The 24,375-nt window shown below is 48.5% G+C and overlaps 1 protein-coding gene across 6 annotated transcripts in view; it reads left to right on the forward strand.

Annotated features, from left to right (window-relative positions):
* Nucleotides 1–10,537: 10,537 nt before the first annotated feature.
* The window catches only part of ODF2 (outer dense fiber of sperm tails 2), a 29,464-nt gene continuing 15,626 nt past the window's right edge, over nucleotides 10,538–24,375 (forward strand). Inside the window, exons 1-9 of one of the 6 annotated variants that reach the window (XM_040225290.1) lie at nucleotides 10,635–10,721; nucleotides 11,858–12,091; nucleotides 13,430–13,520; nucleotides 14,370–14,486; nucleotides 14,698–14,823; nucleotides 19,153–19,323; nucleotides 20,006–20,166; nucleotides 20,896–21,025; nucleotides 21,583–21,714. In XM_040225290.1, the coding sequence (XP_040081224.1) occupies nucleotides 12,060–12,091; nucleotides 13,430–13,520; nucleotides 14,370–14,486; nucleotides 14,698–14,823; nucleotides 19,153–19,323; nucleotides 20,006–20,166; nucleotides 20,896–21,025; nucleotides 21,583–21,714 (960 nt within the window). In that variant the 5' untranslated portion in view covers nucleotides 10,635–10,721; nucleotides 11,858–12,059. Of the gene's footprint in view, nucleotides 10,722–11,857; nucleotides 12,092–13,429; nucleotides 13,521–14,332; nucleotides 14,487–14,697; nucleotides 14,824–19,152; nucleotides 19,324–20,005; nucleotides 20,167–20,895; nucleotides 21,026–21,582; nucleotides 21,715–24,375 lie in introns of all 6 variants that reach the window. The other 5 variants (XM_040225293.1, XM_040225288.1, XM_040225289.1 and 2 more) reach the window with 5 other exon arrangements.

The raw sequence follows: 24,375 nt of genomic DNA on the forward strand, positions 1-24,375 counted from the left end.
AATACGATAGGACACTAAAAGATGAACACCCCAGGTCGGTAGGTGCCCAATTCGCTACTGGAGATCAGTGGAGAATTAACTCCAGAAAGAATGAAAACAAAGCAAAAACAACACCCAGTTGTGGATGTAACTGGTGATGGAAGCAAGGCCCGATGCTGTAAAGAGCAATATTGCATAGGAACCTGGAACGTTAGGTCCATGAATCAAGGCAAATTGGAAGTGGTCAAACAGGAGATGCAAGAGTGAACGTCAACATTTTAGGAATCAGCAAACTAAAATGGACTGGAATGGGTGAATTTAACTCAGATGACCATTATATCTACTACCTTGGGCAAGAATCCCTTAGAAGAAATGGAGTAGCCATCATAGTCAACAAAAGAGTCCAAAATGTAGTACTTGGATACAATCTCAAAAATGATAGAATGATCTGTTTGTTTCCAAGGCAAACCATTCAATATCACAGTAATCCAAATCTATGCCCCAACCAGTAACATTGAAGAAGCTGAAGTTGAACGGTTCTATGAAGACCTACAAGACCTTTTAGAACTAACATGCAAAAAAGATGTCCTTTTCATTATAGGACTGGAATGCAAAAGTAGAAAGTCAAGAAACACCTGGAGTAACAGGCAAATTTGGCCATGGAGTACAGGATGAAGCAGGGCAAAGGCTAAGAGAGTTTTGCCAAGAGAATACACTGGTCATAGCAAACACCTTCTTCCAACAACACAAGAGAAGACTCTACACATGGACATCACCAGATGGTCAACACCGAAATCAGACTATATTATATTCTTTGCAGCCAAAGATGGAGAAGCTCTATATAGTCAGCAAAAACAAAACTGGAAGCTGACTGTGGCTCAGATCATGAACTCCTTATTGCCAAATTCAAACTAAATTGTAGAAAGTAGGGAAAACCACTAAATCAAATCCCTTATGATTATACAGTGGAAGTAAGAAATAGATTTAAGGGACTAGATCTGATAGAGTGCCTGATGAACTATGGATGGAGGTTTGTGTACAGGAGACAGGGATCAAGACCATCCCCAAGGAAAAGAAATGCCAAAAAGCAAAATGGCTGTCTGAGGGGGCCTTACAAATAGCTGTGAAAAGAAGAGAAGCGAAAAGCAAAGGAGAAAAGGAAAGATATACCCATTTGAATGCAGAGCACCAAAGAATAGCAAGGAGAGATAAGAAAGCCTTCCTCAGTGATCAGGGCAAAGAAATAGGGGAAAACAATAGAATGGGAATGACTAGAGATCTCTCCAAGAAAATTAGAGATACCAAGGGAACACTTCATGCAAAGATGGGCTCGATAAAGGACAGAAATGGTATGGACCTAACAGAAGCAGGAGATATTAAGAAGAGGTGGCAAGAATACACAGGAGAACTGTACAAAAAAGATCCTCATGATCCAGATAATCACGATGGTGTGCTCACTCACCTAGAGCCAGACATCCTGCAATATGAAGTCAAGTGGGCCTTAGGAAGCATCACTACGAACAAAGCTAGTGGGGGTGATGGAACTCCAGTTGAACTATTTCAAATCCTGAAAGATGATGCTGTGAAAGTGCTGCACTCAATATGCCAGCAAATTTGGAAAACTCAGCAGTGGCCACAGGACTGGAAAAGGTCAGTTTTCATTCCAATCCCAAAGAACGGCAATGCCAAGGAATGCTCAAACTACTGCACAATTGCAGTCATCTCACATGCTAACGCTCAAAATTCTCCAAGCCAGGCTTCAACAACCATGAACTTCCAGACATTCAAGGTGGATTTAGAAATGGCAGAGGAACCAGGGATCAAATTGCCAACATCTGCTGGATCATCAAAAAAGTAAGAGATTTCCAGAAAAAGCATCTATTTCTGCTCTATTGACTACGCCAAAGCCTTCGACTGTTTGGATCACAGTAAGCTGTGGAAAATTCTGACAAAGATGGGAATACCAGACCACCTGACCTGCCTCTTGAGAAATCTGTATGCAGGTCAGGAAGCAACAGTTAGAACTGGACATGGAACAACAGACTGGTTCCAAATAGGAAAAGGAGTACGTCCAGGCTGTATATTGTCACCCTGCTTATTTAACTTCTATGCAGAGTACATCATGAGAAATGCTGGACTGGAAGAAACACAAGCTGGAATCAAGATTGCAGGGAGAAATATCAGTAACCTCAGATATGCAGATGACACCACCCTTATGGCAGAAAGTGAAGAGGAACTAAAAAGCCTCTTGATGAAAGTGAAAGAGGAGAGTGAAAAAGTTGGCTTAAAGCTCAACATTCAGAAAACGAAGATCATGGCATCCGGTCCCATCACTTCATGGGAAATAGATGGGGAAACAGTAGAAACAGTGTCAGACTTTATTTTTTTGGGCTCCAAAATCACTGCAGATGGTGACTGCAGCCATGAAATTAAAAGACGCTTACTCCTTGGAAGAAAAGTTATGACCAACCTAGATAGTATATTCAAAAGCAGAGACATTATTTCGCCAACAAAGGTCCATCTAGTCAAGGCTATGGTTTTTCCTGTGGTCATGTATGGATGTGAGAGTTGGACTGTGAAGAAGGCTGAGTGCCGAAGAATTGATGCTTTTGAACTGTGGTGTTGGAGAAGACTCTTGAGGGTCCCTTGGACTGCAAGGAGATCCAACCAGTCCATTCTGAAGGAGATGAGCCCTGGGATTTCTTTGGAAGGAATGATGCTGAAGCTGAAACTCCAGTACTTTGGCCACCTCATGCGAAGAGCCGACTCATTGGAAAAGACTCTGATGCTGGGAGGAATTGGGGGCAGGAGGAGAAGGGGACGACCGAGGATGAGATGGCTGGATGGCATCACGGCCTCGATGGACGTGAGTCTGAGTGAACTCCAGGAGTTGGTGACAGGGAGGCCTGGCGTGCTGTGTTTCATGGGGTCGCAAAGAGTCGGACACGACTGAGCGACTGAACTGAACTGAACTGAAAATGGGGTTACAAATCAAGCCAGCCTCACCAGATATCTGGAGGATTCATTGAGCTAATGCAGGTGAGTGTGGCGCCTGGCACGCAGTCACACTCCAGACAACGTCAGAGAATCAGGATGGATGTGCGTGGCCTGCCTGAGTCAGAGGAAAAAGTCGGATGGGGCCAGGGGGTGGGGAGGTGTCTCTGGAAACAGGTAAATTCCAGTTTGACCTCTGCCACTTATGATTGGACGGTCTCACCGACTCAATGGACGTGAATTTGAGCAAATTCAAACTCAGGTCCGGGAGAAGGTGAGGGACAGGGAAGCCTGGCGTGCTGCAGTCCACGGGGTCGCAAAGTGTCGGACACGACTTAGCAACTGAACAACAATATCTGTGGCCTTCAAGCCCGCTCTTTCTCCTCTCTTTGAAATACCTGTTTCTCTTTATTAAAATGAAGAGGATGACCGGATTTGCCTTCCAAGGTCCCTCCCCGATGGTCAAGCAAGTGGTTCTCAAACTCTACAGTGCGTCCGAATTACCTGGAGAACTTGTTAAAACAAGATTGCTGTCTGGGAGAAATTTCTCTGCCTGCTCTGATCTATTCAGGACTTGAAATCTCTCAAATTAACCTGAAAGAAAAAGCCAGACCCCGTTAGGAGCACAGATTCCTTCTCTCCTCGGCAGTGTTTTTGGTGGTTGCATCAGGGCCCTGGAGGAGGTGTTCCAGAATGGAGAGAGATGGTAATTAGGCCCTTGGGCAAATGGAGAGCCTGCTGCAGAGCCTGAGGACCCTTCAGGGAGCCTCATGCAGGGCTGGGGCCAGTGCTGGGGCTGACAGCTCCTCCTTCATCTGAGATTATTCCTAATGAGCCGGAAAAGCTCATGTTCATTGTTAAAATTTAGAGGAACAGAATGAGGAAACTAAAATTGTCAGTATTAACATTTTGAGATAGTACCTTCTGGGTTTTAAAAAAACACATTTTTTTTAACCTTTTATTACTTAAGCGGGCTTCCCTCATAACTCAGCTGGTAAAGAATCTGCCTGCAAGGCGGGAGACCTGGGTTCAATCCCTGGGTTGGGAAGATCCCCTGGAGAAGGGAAAGGCTACACACTCCTATATTCTGGCCTGGAGAATTCCATGGACTGTATAGTCCATGGGGTCGCAAAGAGTCGGACACGACTGAGCGACTTTCACTATTACTTAAGCTGAGTTGTGGCTCCATTAGTGTTTGTTTTATTATGCATCTTTTTTTTTTGCCATACTGCACAGAATGTGGAAATTCTAATTTCCTGACCAGGGGTCAAACCTGGGCCCCTGTGGTGGAAGCTGGGAGTCTTAACTGCTGGACCACCAGAGGAGTCTTGATTTTTATTGTATATCTTTATATGGAACATATGTATTACGTTTGGGTTGGACTGTGTCTGTGAAAAGTTAATATGTTGAAGTCCTAGCCCCCAGTACCTCAGGATGTTACTTTATTTGAAAATCGAGTTGTAGATGGAAATAGTGAGGATGAAGTCATACTGGAAAAGGATGGGTCCCTAGTCCACTACAGCTACTAGCCTTATAAAATGGGGAAATTGAGACGCAGACAGGCACGCACGTGCAGAGGGCCATTTGTAGGCTGGATTCTGCTGCCTAGGAACTACCAAAGCCTAGGGGGTGAGCCCTGGACTAGATCCTTCCCAAGCGCCTTCAGAGGGAGTGTGGTCTTGCCAACACTTTTTTTGTTTTGTTTTCTCATCTCTTTTCTTATTTATTTTTGGCTGTTCTGGGTCTTCGCCGCTGCTCGCAGGCTTTCTCCAGCTTCAGTGAGCAGCGGCTCCTCTCCCAAGTGGTTCACTGGCTTCTTGTTGCAGTGTCTTCACTTACTGCTGAGCATAGGCTCTCGCTGCACAGGCTTTAGTAGTTGCAGCACGTGGGCTCAGTAGTTGTGGTGCATGGGCTTAGCTGCTCTGCAGCACAGGAAATCTTCCCAGACTAGGGATCGAACCCATGACCCCTGCTTTGGCAGGCAGATTCTTATCCACTGCACCACCAAGGAAGTCCCTTGTCAACACCTTGATCTCAGACTTCTGGGCTTTGGAACTATTGTTTGGCTCTGTTTAGTTTCTGTTGTTTTATTCACCTAGAGCATGGTACTTTTCACAGCAGCCTTAGCAAACTAATACACTTTACATACCCCCTTTTGTTCATAATTTTTTAAAGAATAGATAAGAATAATACCAGAAACATCCATGTATCCTCTACCTCAAACTTGCAGTTTTCTTCTCTATGAGTATATATCTACATCTCTCTTCAGCCTCCCAAATAGATACATGGCCTTATATTGAACTTACTATTCCTACAATATATTTTTTCAACCAATAGATTATGATTATTTTTCTCCAATAAGTTTTTGATCTGGTGATTTTTTTCTGACTAGAAACATATCCCTTTGCAAAAATACTTAAACATGATAGAAATTTACATCTTACAAGTGAAAATCTCTAACTCTGCCTTCCAGAAATAATCAGTCCTGAGAGTTCAGTGTGTAGTCCTCCAGATTTTTTTTTACATGTATGTATCAACATGCTGGTGCTGCTGCTGTCACTTCAGTCGTGTCCGACTCTGTGTGACCCCATAGATGGCAGCCCACCAGGCTCCCCCGTCCCTGGGATTCTCCAGGCAAGAACATTGGAGTGGGTTGCCATTTCCTTCTCCAATGCATGAATGTGAAAAGTAAATGTGAAGTTGTTCAGTCGTGTCTGACTCTTAGCGACCATAGGGACTGCAGCCTACCAGGCTCCTCTGTCCATGGGATATTCCAGGGAAGAGTACTGGAGTGAGTTGCCATTGACTTCTCCATGTATCAACATACACAGGTTATTTTCCTACAGAGATGGCATCATGGTTGACTTAAAGCGTTGCAGCTTGCCTTTTATTTTTCTCAGCTGTATGTTTGGAGATCTTTATGAAAGTGAAGTCCCTCATTCGTGTCCGACTCTTTGAGACCCCATGAGCTGTAGCATACAAGGCTCCTCCCTCTATGGGATTCTCTAGGCAAGAGTACTGGAGTGGGTTGCCATTTCCTTCTCCAGGGGATCTTCCTGAGTCAGGGATCAAACCAGGGTCTCCTGCCTTCCAGGCAGACGCTTTAGAACAATTGATCTGTCTTACTTTTAATGGCTCAGTCATCTTTCCTTGAATATATGTAATGTAACGGGCAGGGATCCCTCAGAAGAAATGGAGTAGCCATCATGGTCAACAAAAGAGTCCAAAATGCAGTACTTGGATGCAATCTCAAAAACGACAGAATGATCTCTGTTCATCTCCAAGGCAAACCATTCAATATCACGGTTATCCAAGTCTATGCCCCAACCAGTAATGCTGAAGAAATTGAAGTTGAACGGTTTTATGAAGACCTACAAGACCTTTTAGAACTAACATGCAAAAAAGATGTCCTTTTCATTATAGGGGACTGGAATGCAAAAGTAGGAAGTCAAGAAACACCTGGAGTAACAGGCAAATTTGGCCTTGGAATGCGGAATGAAGCAGGGCAAAGACTAATAGAGTTTTGCCAAGAAAATGCCCTGGTCATAGCAAACACCCTCTTCCAACAACACAAGAGAAGACTCTACACATGGACATCACCAGATGGTCAACACCAAAATCAGATTGATTATATTCTTTGCAGCCAAAGATGGAGAAGCTCTATACAGCCAACAAAAACAAGACCAGGAGCTGACTGTGGCTCAGATCATGAACTCCTTATTACCAAACTCAGACTCAAATTGAAGAAAGTAGGGAAAACCGCTAGACCATTCAGGTATGACTTAAATCAAATCCCTTATGATTATACAGTGGAAATGAGAAATAGATTTAAGGGCCTAGATCTGATAGATAGAGTGCCTGATGAACTATGGAATGAGGTTCGTGACATTGTACAGGAGACAGGGATCAAGACCATCCCCATGGAAAAGAAATGCAAAAAAGCAAAATGGCTGTCTGGGGAGGACTTACAAATAGCTGTGGAAAGAAGAGAGGCGAAAAGCAAAGGAGAAAAGGAAAGATACAAGCATCTGAATGCAGAGTTCCAAAGAATAGCAAGAAGAGATAAGAAAGCCTTCTTCAGCGATCAATGCAAAGAAATAGAGGAAAACAACAGAATGGGAAAGACTAGAGATCTCTTCAAGAAAATTAGAGATACCAAGGAAACATTTCATGCAAAGATGGGCACGATAAAGGACAGAAATGGTATGGACCTAACAGAAGCAGAAGATATTAAGAAGAGGTGGCAAGAATACACGGAAGAACTGTACAAAAAAGATCTTCATGACCCAGATAATCATGATGATGTGATCACTAATCTAGAGCCAGACATCTTAGAATGGTTATTCCATTAAAATATATTCTCAAGTGTGTAAATTTTGGCTCAAAGAGGATGTTGGGTTTTAGGTTTTTGGTGTACAATGCGCAATCATCCTATCAAAAGGTTACATTAATTTTTAAACCTACCAGCGATGTATGGGACAGCTTGTTTCCCAACATCCTCATCAGTGTTGGGTGGTTCCCTTAAAAAAAATAACAAAGTGGCTGGTGCTGACCAGGCTCTGAGTGGCTTGAATTCAGAAAATACGATCCATCACTTCTTGTCCTTTTGGCTAAGATAAAGTGCAGATGACACCACCCTTATGGCAGAAAGTGAAGAGGAACTAAAAAGCCTCTTGATGAAAGTGAAAGAGGAGAGTGAAAAAGTTGGCTTAAAGCTCAGCATTCAGAAAACTAAGATCATGGCATCTGGTCCCATCACTTCATGGCAAATAGATGGGGAAACAGTGTCAGACATTGTTTTGGGGGGCTCCAAAATCACTGCAGATGGTGATTGCAGCCATGAAATTAAAAGATGATTACTCCTTGGAAGGAAAGCTATGATCAACCTAGATAGCATATTAAAAAGCAGAGATATTACTTTGCCAACAAAGGTCCATCTAGTCAAGGCTATGGTTTTTCCAGTGGTCATGTACGGATGTGAGAGTTGGACTGTGAAGAAAGCTGAGCGCTAAAGAATTGATGCTTTTGAACTATGGTGTTGGAGAAGACTCTTGAGAGTCCCTTGGACTGCAAGGAGATCCAACCAGTCCATCCTAAAGGAGACCAGTCCTGGGTGTTCATTGGAAGGACTGATGCTGAGGCTGAAACTCCAATACTTTGGCCACCTGATGCAAAGAGCTGACTCATTGGAAAAGACCCTGATGCTGGGAGGGATTGGGGGCAGGAGGAGAAGGGGAGGACAGAGGATGAGATGGGTGGATGGCATCACGGACTCGATGGACGTGAGTCTGAATGAGCTCCGGGAGATGGTGATAGACAGAGAGGCCTGGCGTGCTGCGATTCATGGGGTCGCAAAGAGTTGGACACGACTGAGCGACTGAACTGAACTGAAAGTGCATAAAAGACAGATCTAGATCCAAAGTGACATCGGGGACTTTCCTGGCAGTCCAGTGGTTAGGACTCCTTGCTTCCACTGCAGGGGGCAGTGGGTTCAATCCCTGGTTGGGGAACTAAGAGTCTGCAAGCTGCATGGTGCAGCTAAAATATATCAGAATCATTCGAATTCTGTACCTGCATTTTTCAAATACCACAAAAGGGCCAGATATCCAGACCACAGTTATAAAGTCCCTCTTTTCTTCCCAACCACACGTCCTTCACACACTACAGGTGTCCCTGTTCCCCTGTCTTCAGCACCCCACCAACACCTCTCTGTTCCTCTTCTTGTGAGATTTTCCTCATCTTTCCTGTCACCTCTTAGCGCATGTGTGTGCACATGTGTGTGTATTAAGGGGGTGACCTCTCCACCCTTCTCTATCACAAAGGCCCCAAAGAACTGCACCAACTGAGAAAGACCCTCCTCAGACGGTAGGTAGGGAACAAACCCACAGGCAAAATCCTCCAGTGGTTGGGGAGGAAGCATCCCATCTGGTCATGCTAAAGTGGTTGGCTGTGCGTTCCTTAAAGGCCAAGTGGGACATGTTAGTTTGGTGTCCCTTACACTGGGCTTAGCACACAGTTAGGGACTTAATGTTCGTTCATTGAATGTGGGAGCACTGAGAATCGATCAACAGCTCTTGTGCTGGGGGTTGCAAGAGACATTCCACAGGGATGTTTGACCTAGGCCTGTAAACAAGATTATCTTGGGCTGCTCAGAATGACATCACCTCCTTTCAAGTGGGGGGATAAGGTGGTGGAAGTTAAAGGTGAGGGAAGGTGAAGAGAAGATGGAGGAAATTCCAGTGGATGGCTTTTTTTTCCCCCTCTATGAAAAAGGAGAGTTGGTGTATGGGATGGGGAAGAGGCAAAGATTTGGAAAAGCCAGTGTGGTAAACACTTGCTGGACAGTGATAAAGGATCAGCTGAGGGTGAAGGAAATGATTTGTGCGTTTGATCTTTGGGGAGACTCACTCAGGTGGTTGGATTAAGTAGTGATTGGGGCTCCATCACTTAACAGGGAAAAAATGAATGGATCAAGGGAGTGGATGGCTCCCTAACACCGAGGAATGACTATGCATTAGACAGTGGGGGTTGTCGGGGGGGGGGGACGGACACGGCAGAAGTAGTTTTGTTTGGAGGGGGAGGGGAGCTGGAACTTGAGATTTAGGGTGGACCGGTGTGTAGATCTTGGGCCTGAGGTGCGCACAAGGTCAGGAAGATGAGGATGTTAAGGAACTGAGACCAGGCTGGCCCTGAGGATGTCCAAGTCTTCCAGAATCCAGGGTGGTTCCATGAGCCACGTGACAACACCACCCCCCCCACCCCGATTGGTTGACAGTGAAGCATAGTTGAGAAGATGGCGACTCAGCGAGAACTTCAGCGGAATAGGTCTGTACACGCAGCGGGCGTATAGTGTGCAGGAGGGCGGTGAGGATCTTGGGGAACGCGCAGCCCCTTCCTTCAGCCTGGACGAAGACAGACAGTGCAGGACGGCGAAAGAGTCTGGGTGGTGTGCAGAAGTGGGGGTCCATCTCTGCACCAACGGAGGGGAACAGACAGGGCTGTATTTCCAGAAGCAGTGCGCAGCAGCTGCGGACACACGAACATATTTGGTGACCCCTCTCTGAGCCCAGACGGTAAAGCGTCTGCCTGTAATGCGGAAAGACCTGAGTTTGATCCCTGGGTCGGGAAGATCCCCTTGAGAAGGAAATGGCAACCCACTCCAGTCCTCTTGCCTGGAAAATTGCATGGATGGAGGAGCCTGGTAGGCTACAGTCCATGGGGGTCGCAAAGAGTCGCACAGGACTGAGCGACTTCACAGGTTCACTCTGAGCCCAGTGGCCCAATACGAACCAGAGAGAGCGGGCTGGAATTTGGTTGCTACCCTGAGTGAGGGAAACCGAGGACGACAGGGTGAAAATGGCGGAGGCGGGGGTTGGGTGGGGGTTAAGCTCGGCCTTGAACCGCTAGACTAGCCTGGGCTGGGCCCGTCGGTGGCGTCGCGCGTCTCCATGGCGACGCAGCGCGGCGCCCGGAAGAGGGCGGGGCTTCTGCTGCGGCTGCTGCTGGAGAGGCATCTCTGTGACGCCAGGGGCTGGGCCTAAATGGCTAAACCCGAGAGGCTCCCGGGGGGGTTTGAACTGGCCAATGGGCGAGCTGCCGACCGGGTGTCGGAAAAGGAGGCGGAAGCGGGGAGGAGTCGCCGCCGGGGCCGGACTGCATCCGCCGCGGCGTCTCCATGGCACAGCCCTGGCCTCCGACTTCAACGACTTCATAAGGCGGCGTTTCTGGGCGCAGCCGTGTCGCTCCTGGTGAGAGGCCGCCGGGAGGCGGGACCCAGGCCGGTCCGGGTTGGGGAGGGGCGCCCTCCGTCGGGATCGCTGGGTCCTGCTGCCCAGACCACCCGACCCACCCACCCAGGCCGCCCCCCGCCTGCACGCTTGTCCCGCTCCGGTCAGAATCTGGACGAGCCAACCCCCCCCGCCCCGCCCACCGGCGCGGGCCTTCTCCCGCTAACGGGCGGGCCTCTCCTCACCTGGCCACACCGGCAGGGCGCTCTGCCACCTCCTCCTCTGCTGCCCTCCGGCAGGGCTTCGCCCTCCTCTCTATGGGCAGAAACGGGGTCCCTCTAGCCCGCTGGTGGGTGGTCGTCCTTCATCTCTCCCTCGACGGAGACTGGGCCCTCACCCTCTTTTGCCCCGGCCGGTGGCCCCCCACCCCCACCCCCGTCCGCCTCGCCCTCCCTGGAGCGCCTCGGCCCGGCGGTTATTTGGGCCGGGCTCCTCGTAGGCAAGCGCTGTCCTCGGGGACCGCCTCCCGAGGCTTGCCTCCCTGGCTTGGAAGGGCCTCCCTGGTTCAGCGGGCCTCCCTCCTGGGGAATCCTGCCCCCGGCTCCCTGCCACAACGCGGCGTCGAACCCGCTCTTAACTCAGATACTAAAATCCCAGCGGCCCCCGCTGCTGCGCCCCTGGAGCATTTTTTCCCTCCGCCGTCGGGGAGTTGCCCGCTCGCTGCCCACTTTGCCCCGCCCCGGCGCCTCCGCTCCTCCCTCCTCCAAGTGCTATTGGCTTCCTCGGGTGTCTATTCTGCCGGGAACGCCCCTTCTCCTAGGAGACTGTTGCCCTGGCCCCGCCCCTAAAGTCCCTCCAGCTCCCAGCGCCGGTTCCGGCCCTCTGGGGCCCACTTGGGGCCTAGCGGTTTTCTCCCAACTTCCTCGCAACGCTAGCCAGCATTTCAGGTTTCCACCACCCCCGCCGCTGGTGACCACCAGCCCACCTTTCCTCTCGCTGGGGGTCCCGGGTGTGGTGGTCCTTTTCCCTCGAAGTTCCGCCCCTTATTGTCCCTCCCTGGGGAGCAGACCTCTCACCGCCCTTGCCCACCGGGTCGCTCAGCCTCTCTCCTATCTTCCTCCCCACCCCCGACCCCACCCCACCCCCAACTTTGGCAGGACAGTTGCTGTGCGACTTGGACAGTAGAGGAGCGTCTCCCAAGTTTTCATCCAACAGCCACCCCTAAAGCTTCCACCCTCCTCCCCTGAGAGGACGTTTGATGCCGGGCCCCTGAGATTCTCATTGACAAGCCCCTCTGGGTCCCCCTGAGCCAGAGCCTGCTGACCTATTTGCCCACCTTTGCGGCTTTGATGCCTAACCATGTCTGCCTCATCCTCAGGCGGCTCCCCCAGGTACTGCTGTTGTGGGGGGCACCTCTGCCAACAGGGCAGGGGAAACGTGGGCAGGGGCTCCCAGGCCGGGCTGGCTGAAGGATTCTTTTCTCAGCTTCCCTGTTTCTGGGTACTGAAGGCCTGGGCCAAAAATTTAAAACTAATTTTTAGGAGGAAGGGGGAAAATGCACTCTCATGATACCCTCTCTGCCTCCCTCTGGCCCTCTTTCCTCAGGTGCCCCAGTTCCTGGTAGCAAATAGGATCACCATTGTTGTCACTGGAATACTAGGCTCAGATCTTTTTTGAAAGGAGGCTAGGTGTGAGTAAATAACCATGTAAGAAGTGGATGCTGCAGTTAGCCATATGTTGATGGAATCCAGGTACCCTGATGGAAAGCCTACTGAGAAAGAGAGCTTTCCCACATCTATTGACTTTTAAGTGTTCACAAATGATCTGAGGAGGAGAAACACCTGTCTACCCAGGTTTGGTAATTCCTTTGCTAGATGATTAGTAGGACCCTGTTTCCTTTTTACCAAGGTGTGACATACATACAACAAAGTGTGTGCTAAAGTGCTTGAGAATTTTTCATTGCATTTTTATGTTGTATGTTTTTTTCGCCAAAATAATGGAGGATGAGGACAAGGGGTCTGTCTTTTAGGCAGTGGGTTGGATCGCAAGTCCCTTCCTGTCTTGGAATTCTTGGATGTACTGCTGCCAAAATTTGGAGATTAAATATTGGCTTTATTTGCATATTTGGTGAGGGGGCCATTTATGTATAAGTAAGATGTGGTATTACAAAAATTTTGTAAAATAATAACAACCCTACCTCTTAGGTGCTTAAAGGGTAGCAAGTGAAACATTTTAGGTAATAATCATTTTCCATCCTCTTAGTTGAATATCTGATGGTTAATTTTATGAGACTGAGTCACAGAGACTATTCCGGAGCCTATGGCTCTGTTGTTTCAGGTCAGTCGTTCACTGAGCACTGTTCCAGGCAGTATTCTGGGCACTCTCACCCTCATCCAGGCTACTATGTTGACTGTTAGCCACATGCTGTCTGCTTTTTGTCTCCTGAAAGGATGACAGCTGGGCCTTTCAGTAAAAGGTCACAATACATGTGACGCAATGGCAGGCTAAAAAGCCAGCGCTGCGAATGCTCACTGCCCCATGTCTCCATCCTCCTGCCGGGCACACCATGAATGTTTGGTGTTCGTGTCAAGGGAGCCAAGTAATTCCAGACTGGCTCTCCTAGCCGTGAGCTCGTTAGCCACCATATGTAGTATATAACTTCGGGAGAGCTAAGAAATAAAAGAGCCCTAGTTTTCTGCTTATAATCTGGTTCTTGTGCCTGGGTACAGGTTTCCATCGTGTGGGAAGAACGGAGTCACGAGTCTCACGCAGAAGAAGGTCTTGAGGACACCTTGTGGCGCGCCCAGTGTTACCGTGACGGTAGGTGACCTGCGCTCGGAGCAGCCCCTCCACCTGCGGCCCTGCCAGAGAAAAACGCACGCTTCTGCTGCCACCCCGTTGGCCAGGCGCTCTGTTAAGTGCCTTCATACATAGACTGCTCATGGATGGATTTGGTTTTGCCTGTGGTAAGGCTGCCGGGTGTGAGGAGGTTGTCTTAACCCAATCTTTCCGGACAAATTTCAAAAATCATAAAACAAATTTTCCAAAAAGAAAGAAGGAAAAAAATTAAAAAAAACGGGGACTGATAGGAGCTGCTGGTGGGCGAGGGGGTCTGTGTTTGGCCCTGTTTATGTTGTCTTTAGAATCTGTACAACCTTCTCATCTCGGCATTTCTTCCAGCTTTCTGTCTTGATCGTCTTTTACCTGCCTGCTGCCTGTTGTGCCTTGCACCCTAACCCTTCTGTGTATTTCCTGTGCTAATCCGCATGCCCCGTTCAGAATCCAGTGTGGCGGCCTCACCCGCTTTCCAGCTGTGCTGGGCTGCATCTCAGGAGGAGCCGTGCATTCCAGCAGGCTTGCAAAGAGATAGAGCTCTGAGGACCCCGGGGCCTTGGGTTTGGGGCTCTTGTGTAGAACTCGCGGGTTGCTCAGCCCCTGTTCTTGGGCGGCCTTGGGTCTCCCCAGTGCTCTTCAGTTGGCATTTGCATGAGCCTGCTGAACGGCACACCTGCCTCGCTTCCCACCCGCATGCCAGTAGTGCTGGTCGCTGTCCTGCTCGCTTGGTGGCTAGGCTTTCAGTGGCCCCCAGAGGCTGTGAGCTCGGTTTTTATGCCCAGTTTACTCATCCGCAGATCAACCTTTTTTGTGTTGTCCTCCCCCGCCTGCCAGAAGCGAACCATGAAGGACCGCTCTTCAACTCCCCCCTTACATGTTCACGTGGATGAGAACACCCCTGTCCACGTCCACATAAAAAAACTCTCCAAAACGTCAGCGACCAACAGCCAGGTAGGAGCATGCCAGGGGGGTGAGGCCAACGCGCTCACTTTCAGAGGTCAGTCGCCTGGTTGGAAGGTAGGCAGGACAGTCACCCAGAAAAGGCAGCAGTAGCCTTGGTCAGAAGAGGCTCCCCTGCAGAGTTGGAAGCGGACGCCACTTGCAGAGTGACGCCACAGCCAGCTGTGTAGGGAAGTGACCCTGGGTTTGTCCCTTTCCACAGAAATCTCATAAGCGCGGAATGAAAGGGGACACCGTGAATGTGCGGCGGAGTGTCCGGGTGAAAACCAAGGTACCTTGGATGCCCCCTGGAAAATCATCCGCCCGGCATGTGGGATGCAATTGGGAGGTAGGCTCATTCTTGTTCAGGGTTTTCTTCTCGGACTGGTCAGGTTCTAGCAGGCCTCATGCTTGGTATGGTTCAGGGTTGGCTGTAGCTCTCAGAGACGTCCCAGTGGGTCCCGCTTACTGAGTGCCTTGCTAAATCCTGAAAGTACGAGAATCTTCTCGAGTCCTTCCAACACCGTAATGGGGTAGCTGTATCCACTCTCCCAAGGTGCAGATGAGAACCCAAGGCTCAGAGAGGTGAAGTGTCACGGAGTGGCAGAGCTGGAGGTGGGGCTCAGCATGTCTCATTCTAGAGGTGGCACCCGGAGCCTCTCTGATTTGTGTGTGAGGAGCTGATACTGTGCTAGTGTCTGAAGCGGACTTGACAAATGTATACCAGAATGTACACATCGAGGAAGGCATCTTCTCTTTTGTGGTCGCCCGCATAAGAGACCATGCACTTAGCTCTGTAGATAGTATCAAAACCATTGGAATAGGGACTTGCCTGGTGGTGCAGCGGTTAAGACTCAGCCCTCCCAATGCACAGGGCACAGGTTCTATCCCTGGTCAGGGAACTAAGATCCCACATGCCGCGTGGAGTGGCCAGAAACTTAAAAAAAACATACATTGGAACAGTCTCCTGAGGAATAAGTGCCTTCAGTATTAGTTGCAAAGGTACCAGGAGAATTGTTGTCTCTTTTTGGCCATGCCTCAACACATTTTGCTTGTCCGTCCATCCTTCTGTGCAGTAATTCATGCATTTCTTGAGACACTGCTGTGCTCTGGGGTTTCAGCTGCAAACTGGCAGCTCTGCCCTCTACGCTTAGATTCTGGTCAATTGCACTGAAGAAACCCAACCATAAGACAAGGCCTGTGGCTGTGTTTTAGACTGAAATCTCATGATTGAGACAAGTAAAGCCCTTGAGACTACAGTCGGCCAACCATATCTGCCAGTTCTGCGTTTGTGGATTCAACCTTCCAGAGATTAAAAAAATCCAGAAAGTTCCAAAAAGCAAAACTTGAATTTACTGTGTGCCAGCAACTATTTACATAGCATTTCCATTGTGTCAAGTATTATAAATAATCTAGAGAGAATTTAAAGTGTACAGGAGGATGCGCCTAGGTTACATGCAAATACTACACCATTTTACATAAGGGACTTGAGCACCCTCAGATTTCGGTATCCATGATGGTCTTGGAACCAATCCCTGTGGATACCGAGGGATGACTATATCTTAAGAGGATGATGCCTGCTCTATTTTGAAAGATTTATTCTTTTTCTGAGAGCTTATTACTTTTAAAATTAGAAATAATCATAATTACTTTGACGTTTACTTCATACTTCATGCTCTTGACTCCCTGACTCATTTAATCCCTAAGAGACAAAGGGAGTTTGGTGTTCTTGGGAGTACGTGAAAAGTGTTCTGACATCTCTCTCCAAGGAAGATTGGAATTAAAATGATTTCTAAGATTTTCTACCATGTGTACCTCACTAGCAATCAGTGAAATGTAAATTAGAGCCAACTACGTTTTCGAAAAAATAGCAAGCTGTCATTTTTGTTGAGTGGAAGGAAGTTGAAAAGATTCAGAATATCTTCTGTTGACAAGCATATGGGGGTATCACCAAATCTTTTTAGTTTTTGAGTGGATGGTTTGGCAGCATTTATCTAAACACGGGTTCTTTAGTTCTGCACTTGGGAATTAACGCTCAGAAAGTCACAGAAGAGCACAGGAATCTGTGTGTAACAGGATGTTTGCTGAAGCGTCATTTGTATTAGGGAAAAATTAGACGCCATCTAACTGTTAGGAGGGTATTGGTTAAAATCAAGGTGCATCCATGCGATGGGATGCCACACAACTGCTGCTGGATCAAGGAGGATGTCTCTCCAAGCACCAGGTGGCACAGCATGGAGGGTGTGGCCCTGTTTGTGCAGAAAAGGACATCTGTGTGTCCACGTGTGTATGAATGAATATGTTTGTATGTACAAACATTTTCTGGGAGGCAGTACTAGAAGTAGTAAGCAGTGATTACCTCTGGGTGTGGGAGGCTTTACTGCTTTATCTTTTTGTGGCTGCCTAAATGTCTTTATCACATAATGTATTTTATAGTTTAAAACACTTTTTAAATTTTTAGTGAAGAGACTTAGGTAGTTTTTTGAAATATAAACATCAAAAGTCATGCCACTGTGGAAATGGACTTCCTATTGACATGGGTTACTAGGAGCTGTGGTCCCCTCTGGAAAGCTCAGTGCCCCTTCCAGGCCTGGGGCCACAGATTCCTGGAAATGGAGGGGCCCAGAGACATGCCTGACTGTCCCTTGAGCAGTAGCTGTCTCTCATGCCGTCCTCTCGGACTAGCTCCTCTCGGCTTTTCAGTGGCCTTCTATGTTCCCAGCAGGCCTCAGCCCCCCCTTTCCATTATCGACAAGAGAGAAAAGACCTTAGGAGGAGAACGTTTGTGGTGGAGCTGGCCATGGACTCCAGTAGCTGCTGTGTGATGTGGGGATTCTTGTTTGATTTTTTGTTGTTGTTGTTTGATTTTTAAAACCTCTTCTGGTAGCTAAGATATCTTTGGGAGAAAGCACGTCTGAGTTTTTTTCCCCCTCTATTATTAAGCAAGTCATCTGTTTTTATGATGGAAAATTGAAAATATCATAAAAGAGACAGTCACTTGTAATTGAGCGCACACATCAGAAGCGTGCTGCTTGATGACTTTTCACAAACTGTGTAACTGTCGCCTCCAGAAACAGCATCACCGGCTTCCTCAGAAGGTCCTCTCTGGTCCTGTTCTCGCTCCCACCCCTGAACGAAACTAGTGAAACTGTTACTATTTTCGTGCATTTATCATCACTTTTTCTGCTGCGGAGTTTTTTCTTTTTTTAAATTATAATCGTACCATCTATATATTTTTCCTATTGTTCTCCTTTTATAGATTAAGAATAACTTTTTTCTTATAAAAGCAATGCACAGTCATTGTTGAAAAATCAGAAAATCAAAATCAGCCCAGGGAAGAAAGTAAAAAAGACCTGTAATTCCACCACCCCGAGAAGACCCCTGTAACTTTAGGTGCCAGCTTTCCGGATCTTTTCTTGTGAATATACTCATTCTTCTGATTTTTGTAGCAGTGGGATTATGTTTTATTGAACAACCTTTTTTCCCTCATATTTTGACTATATTTACATTGTACATTATTTTTTAAGGCCTTATTCCATTGTGTGTACATTTGTGTACTGTTAAGTTTTTAACTTGTACTATCTTCTTGTACATTTATCTATATCCTAATTTAAATATCTATATCCTTGAGTTTAAATATTGATTCACATTCTTAGTTATTCTTGATAAATCCCTCAAAATACAGTATATTGGGATAAAGAGCACATACATTTTAAAATTGCACCCTATGTGTTTTACTTGTTTGACATACCAGCTACACGCTTGTAAAACACATCCTTTTATTCCTGATAGCCATCGTCTTGCCCTAGAAATTGGCACAGAAGTTTAACCACCTTAGCTTAAGAGAAGCAAAAAACTGCAAATAATGAGAAATAACAATTACTTAATGCACTGGAATAAATGTATAGAATGAGAGAGTCAAAAAGTTCAATGTATCAAAACCCCATGGAAATGCTGGCCCCTAGATTAGAATTTCTTTTTGAAGTCTCAAAGGTCTTACTACTCAGCTTTACATAAACTTCTCCAAGGGGCACATGCATTTTTTAAAAATATTTTTTTCTGTTGATATATTAAAGTAAATATTTTCCAGACACACTAACCCTAAATTAGTCTGTATGCTTTTCTAAAACCATTTTCTCCATGCCAAAATAGCAATGATTAATCCTAAAAAGTTCATTTCTATTTTTTTTCCCAACTTCATTTATTAATCATATAGTGTTGGGTCTAAATTCAGATCTCCACTTGTCCTTAAAATACCTGTTAGAGAAGCTTTGTGTGCCTTTGCAATTATCCACTATCATGTATTCATATTCATTTTAAAAAACTTGCCGTATTTCATGTCTACCCAAGGTGTTTGAAAGTATCTCCTGCCCCAAACTCTTGCCATCTTTGGGAATCACCGTTTTTGCCGATTTGTTATGTCCTTCATTTTAAACTTGACACTGTAACGCAGGCTTTTTATTTCTATATTAGAAGAGCTTCAGAAACATCATTTAAGCGAGGGTAGGTAATGAGATAACGTTCCACCAAGAAGGTTGGTGTGTCCTTTCCTCCGGGGTCCCTGTGGTTGCCCTGTAGCGGTTTCAGCTCTTCCTGCCCAGCGGGCAGTCGGGCTGGTGGGACCAGTGGCTGCAGTTCTGCCTTGTGAGCGCGTGTATTTCTCCCTCCTCTACATCAGAATCCACCTCACTGCCTGGAGATCACGCCACCATCTTCAGAAAAGCTGGTTTCCGTGATGCGGTTAAGTGACCTCTCTACAGAAGATGACGACTCCGGCCACTGTAAAATGAACCGTTATGATAAGAAGATTGACAGTTTAATGAACGCGGTTGGTTGTCTCAAGTCTGAGGTGAGGGAGGTAGGGGTCTGGACTGCCTAGTGTCCCGAGGCCGTGGGAGACTGTCAGGTGGGGTCCTGGTGGACACCCCTTCCAGCTGCCTCTGCAGGCCTCCCAGGGTTTCAGAGGCCCCTGTGGAGGTAGTCAGGGCAACCTGGGATTCCTCTCCATCGAGAGGCAAAGGAAGTTTGTCCTCAGTTGCTGGGCTGTGTCTTTGGCGGGGACGTGGCAGTGGACTCCAGGCTGTGGCTGCTGGTGGGGCCCGTGTCCTTAGTCGCCCCCTATGCCCAGGGCCCACGGGCCCTCCCCAGAGAACCTGGGGCTGGTGGCTGCCTGGCAACAGGCCTGCCTTCCTCCCCGCCTGCGGGGCGGGGGCCTGTTAGTGACACCTCCTCCGGTGGTGTGCCAGCTGAACCACCGTTTGCATCCTGGCTCCTTCCCCAAGCAGAAAGTCACCCAGGCGCCGCCCCCTCCATTTCCACAGTGAGGAGATGAGAGGAACAGTGACCGCCCAGGGTCTTTGTGACTCCTGACTGAGCTGCGCCCGGAGGACCCCCACCCCCACCCCCACCCCCGGCCATGACACTTGTGCGCTCAGTCCGAGGTGCCCTGCCTTGGTCCCGAGCGACAGGCCTCGAGATGTGGGGAGGGGCCGCCTCCCCTCAGTGGCCCCTGGCTGCCTGCCCCCACACAGGTCAAGATGCAGAAGGGAGAGCGCCAGATGGCCAAAAGGTTCCTGGAGGAGCGGAAGGAGGAGCTGGAGGAGGTGGCCCAAGAGCTGGCCGAGACGGAGCACGAGAACACGGTGCTGCGGCACAACATCGAGCGCATCAAGGAGGAGAAGGACTACACCATGTGAGCCGGTGCCCCGGCGCCTGCCCGCACGCCGGGCCCCAGGGCCCGCAGGGCCGCTGACGCACTCCTGACTCCCCGCAGAGTGCAGTGGGGGAGGGGATCGGGGAGACCTTTCTGGAGGAAAACAGGAGTCCCGCAGGACAGCTAGGGGCCAGGCAGGTGGGTGCGGGGGCAGAAGACGTGGCCGGTCGCAGGGTCGTGTCCCGGGAAGGCCCCAAGGTGGGAGGAGTCTGTGACTGAGAAGTGAAAAAAGCGGGCCAGAGCGAGGGGAACAGGGTGCGCCAAGGGCAGGGGTGCCACAGAGGTTGGCAAGGGCTCTCGGTGCCCACTTGGAGGCATTTGCATAGAGGGTGCTTGGGAGCCACTGAAGGGTGTTGGAAGCAAGGGAGCGGTGTGACCAGACACAGGGAGAGTGGAGGGGAGAGCTCAGAAGTGGATCTGAAGATGGTGGCTAGGTGGCCTCGGCAGTAGCCAGGGGCTGTGGTGACACTGGTTTCTGAGAGACAAGCAGGTGGCAGCACGTCACCTGGTATGGAGGCCCCGCTCTGGTGACCACATTTCCTTCCAGAAGGCCACGCAGGCCTGAAGGGCCATCCCTGCCCCCTCCCCCACTCCTGTGCCCTGACCAGGAGATGAGGCTCGCAGGGCATTGTGAGGCGAGCCTCAGAGCTTCAGGTGGGCAGGGCCCTGGGGGGGTGGCTCACAGGGTCCTGTTCTTTCTGGCCCCAGGCTGCAGAAAAAACACCTCCAGCAGGAGAAGGAGTGCCTCATGTCCAAGCTGGTGGAGGCTGAGATGGACGGGGCTGCTGCTGCCAAACAAGTCATGGCCCTGAAGGACACCATCGGGAAACTGAAATCGGTAAGCGGCCACCAGAGCTGCCCAGCCCAGGGCTGGGCCCAGAGAGGGGCCACCTGCAGACTGTGGCGGGATCTTTACACAGTCATCATGCTGACTTTATGACATCTTCAGGCCAGGCAGGGCACTCTTAACTCCTCAGCACCCCCTCCCCTCTTCTCACTTTTGGGGCCTGACCCTCGAAGATGACCTTTGGTAGCCGGGGCCTCCGAGGAGATGTCATCATGGGTCTCCTGGGATCACAGTAAATCCAGGCATCTGTCTGATTCCTGCAAGTATCAGGCACCAAGTGTATCGTCCAGGAAGTGCACCTCTTCCAGGAAGCCTGCCCTAACTGCGCTCGCCCACACTGAGCTCTCCAGCCCCTTTCTCCACCTGGCACCATTGGCAGGCTCAGCTCCAGCCCATCCCTTCTGGTCTTCCTCCTGCAGCTGTCTTTGCCCAGCTCTTCTTGCCCAGGCTTCCTGGCACCAGGGACTCCTAAGTTCCCCATGGAAACTCCCTGTGCGAGCTCTTCCATTCTCCCCTTGTGCCTGGCAAGACTGTCTCCTGTCTTCCAGGAGAAACAGATGACCTGCTCGGACATCAACACCCTAACGAGGCAGAAGGAACTTCTCCTGCAGAAGCTGAGCACATTTGAAGAGACCAACCGCACTCTCCGAGACCTGCTGAGGGAACAACACTGCAAAGAGGTGAGCAGTGGCCCCTGCCCCACCCAGGCTCCCATACAGAACCTGGGCCCTTCCAGCCCTGCAGGCTCCTGTCTTTAAAAAGAAAATATTCTCGGTGCATGCCTGACCTGAGGGGTCATAAGAAGATTGGCTGAAATCAGTCACATGAAATGCCGGGCATCTGGTAGATAGGCTGGCTTCCTTTTTGAAGTGGGCCTGGCAGTACAGGAAGGACCTTGGAAGTCAGAAGGGCAATGGGGAGTGGGGAGTCAGGGATGGGTTTTAGTCCATCCCATGGTTCGTGTGGCAAAGCAGGCAGTGGAGGAGACCTGAGTTTTAGAAAAGTAGAAGGCGTAATGGCTGGCAGATACATTGTATAATATCACTTTGTTTTCTTTAAAAAAAAAAAAAAAGGTCTCTGTAATATATTTTATGTTAGCAAATGATTCTGAAAAGACTAACAGTATAAATTCTGTTATTTAACAGTATAACTTCTCTCTTCCCATTTGGTTCAACCCAAAGGGGTACCTGGATCTCAAAATGCCAGTCCTGATGAGATGGTATTTTTCTTAGATTTTGTTTGCTTGTTTAGGGTTTTGTTTTTTTTTTGGCTGCCTCGTGCAGTTTGTGGGATCCCTGACCAGGGATCGAACCCATACCCCCTGCTGTGGAAGCTCAGAGTCCTAACCACTGGACTGCCAGGAAATTCCCTATTTTTCTTATTTTACCATCTTTTTTTTAAGAAGCAGTGTCAATGTCCTTTGTTTTTATTTTAAAAATTAACGTTTAAAATGATAGTGTACCTGCTATCCAACTTCCCAAACAAAACCTTGTCCACATGGCTGAATCCCTCTTGGTCTCCTTTGTCAATAACCTTGTCTCCTTCCCATCAGAGGGGAACTTTATCTGCTTTATCCGATAGTTTTTCTCTTGGGTATGCATCCTCAAGCAATGTATGGTATAGTTTAGCATGTTCTCCAACTTGACATAAATGAGATTGTTCTATATGTATTCTTCTGAGTTTGCTTTTTTCAGTCAATGTTTTTCTGAGATCTATCCATTTTTATCCTTGAAACCTAAGGTTTATTTTCCCTGCTTTATTCCGTTTTATGACAGTACCACAACTTACTTGCTCACCCTTCCATTGATGGAGACAATTTTCAGTTGTTTGCGCTCACAAGCAGTGTTGTTTTGCACATTCGTCTGGTCTATTCTGGTGTCAAGAAACTTGAGGGTTTCTAGAATATATTTCTATGACTTTTACTAGTTACAGCTAAATTATCCTCTTAAAATATTTCTGTCTCATTTCTAGTTCAGTGTTCATGGGGGGTGATTTTTAACCTCTCTGGGCCTCAGTTTTCCCACCTATAAAATAGGAATAGCATCCATGGGGTGGTAAGAGATTTAGAGATGTTGCCTGGATGAGGATTGTATGTACTACCGGCATGCAGTGGGTGCTTGATAAATGGTGGATGATGCTACTGCTTGTCCTGGGACTGGAGGGGCTTTCAGAAAACCTCTTCCTACCAGTTTTTTTCCCCTTTTTGACTTCTTACCTTCTATTATACCAGCCTGGAAGCCCAGATTCTCCAGTTAGAGCTGAAGGGTCAGCTAATTTAAACTTCTACCATAGTGGGTGTCCCTAGTTCTGTCTCAGCGCTCACCTCCTCCTGCCTGTGCGGCCCTCGGGACTGCACCCCCATCTCAGTGCTTCCTGGGGAGTGCTCAGAGTTGTGGGAGCAGTGTTCCAGCTCTAGAGTCCTTTGGCTTTGGGCCCAGCTCTGCCGTTTCTTACTGTGTGATCTCAGGCAGCTGACTTCACTTCTCCCAGCCTCAGTCTCTTGGTCTGTGAAATGGGCGTGGTGACAGTGCTGGCTCCATAGGATGGGGGATTTGCTGTGGTTGCGCTTTAGTCTGTGTAGAGTCCCCTGGAGGCTCAGAGGGCGTCATGGCTATCCTGCAGTGATCAGCTGCAGGCTTTGGATTCCCGGTCCAGGCTTTTGTCCTGTGTTCTTTGCCTCTTGTTGCTGGAGAAACCACAGTGCTGTCTTCTTTCAGTTCCTGGGTCCCCAGGACATTTCAGGACCAGGGAGCCCTTTTCTCTTGGCCTGTCAGGGTGAACTGAGGGACTGAAACAGAAAGAGGAGTGAGCCTTCTGCTAGGGGTACTTTGTTCAGGTGCCCAGGAGGAAGAATAGAGACAGTTCACAAAGACACAGCTCAGTGTGAAAGTGGGCAAGGGTGTGAGCAGGCAGTCTGGGGAAGGGGAAGCCTAAGTGGCTAAATAAGCATGAGAGTTATTTAGTAGTTAGGGAAGTGCGAATTAACAGACAGGTTCATGCTGGCAAGACTGGCAAGAGATAGAGGCTGGCTACTGCCCGGTGCGCTCACATCCTGCTTGAAGCCGTGTGAGTCATTGCAGGCATTTTGCAGGGCGTTCAGCTGTCACAAATCACAAACCTTCTGGCCCAGCCATTCTTATTCTTTGTGTCAGTCCTGAGGAGACACCATGGTATATGCTCAACATGTTTATTGCTACAGTATTTACAGTTGCAAAACCTGGTATTTATAGTTGCAAAACCCAAGAGCCACCTTATTGCCCAAAAGTTATGGGGAGAGGTTAGAAATACCACTGCATTTTAGAGACAGAAAGGAGATTAGGGGTTGGGGAATTCCCTGGTGG

Source organism: Oryx dammah, unplaced genomic scaffold (genome assembly GCF_014754425.2).
Source record: "Oryx dammah isolate SB20612 unplaced genomic scaffold, SCBI_Odam_1.1 HiC_scaffold_25, whole genome shotgun sequence".
Classification (NCBI taxonomy): Eukaryota; Metazoa; Chordata; class Mammalia; order Artiodactyla; family Bovidae; genus Oryx; species Oryx dammah.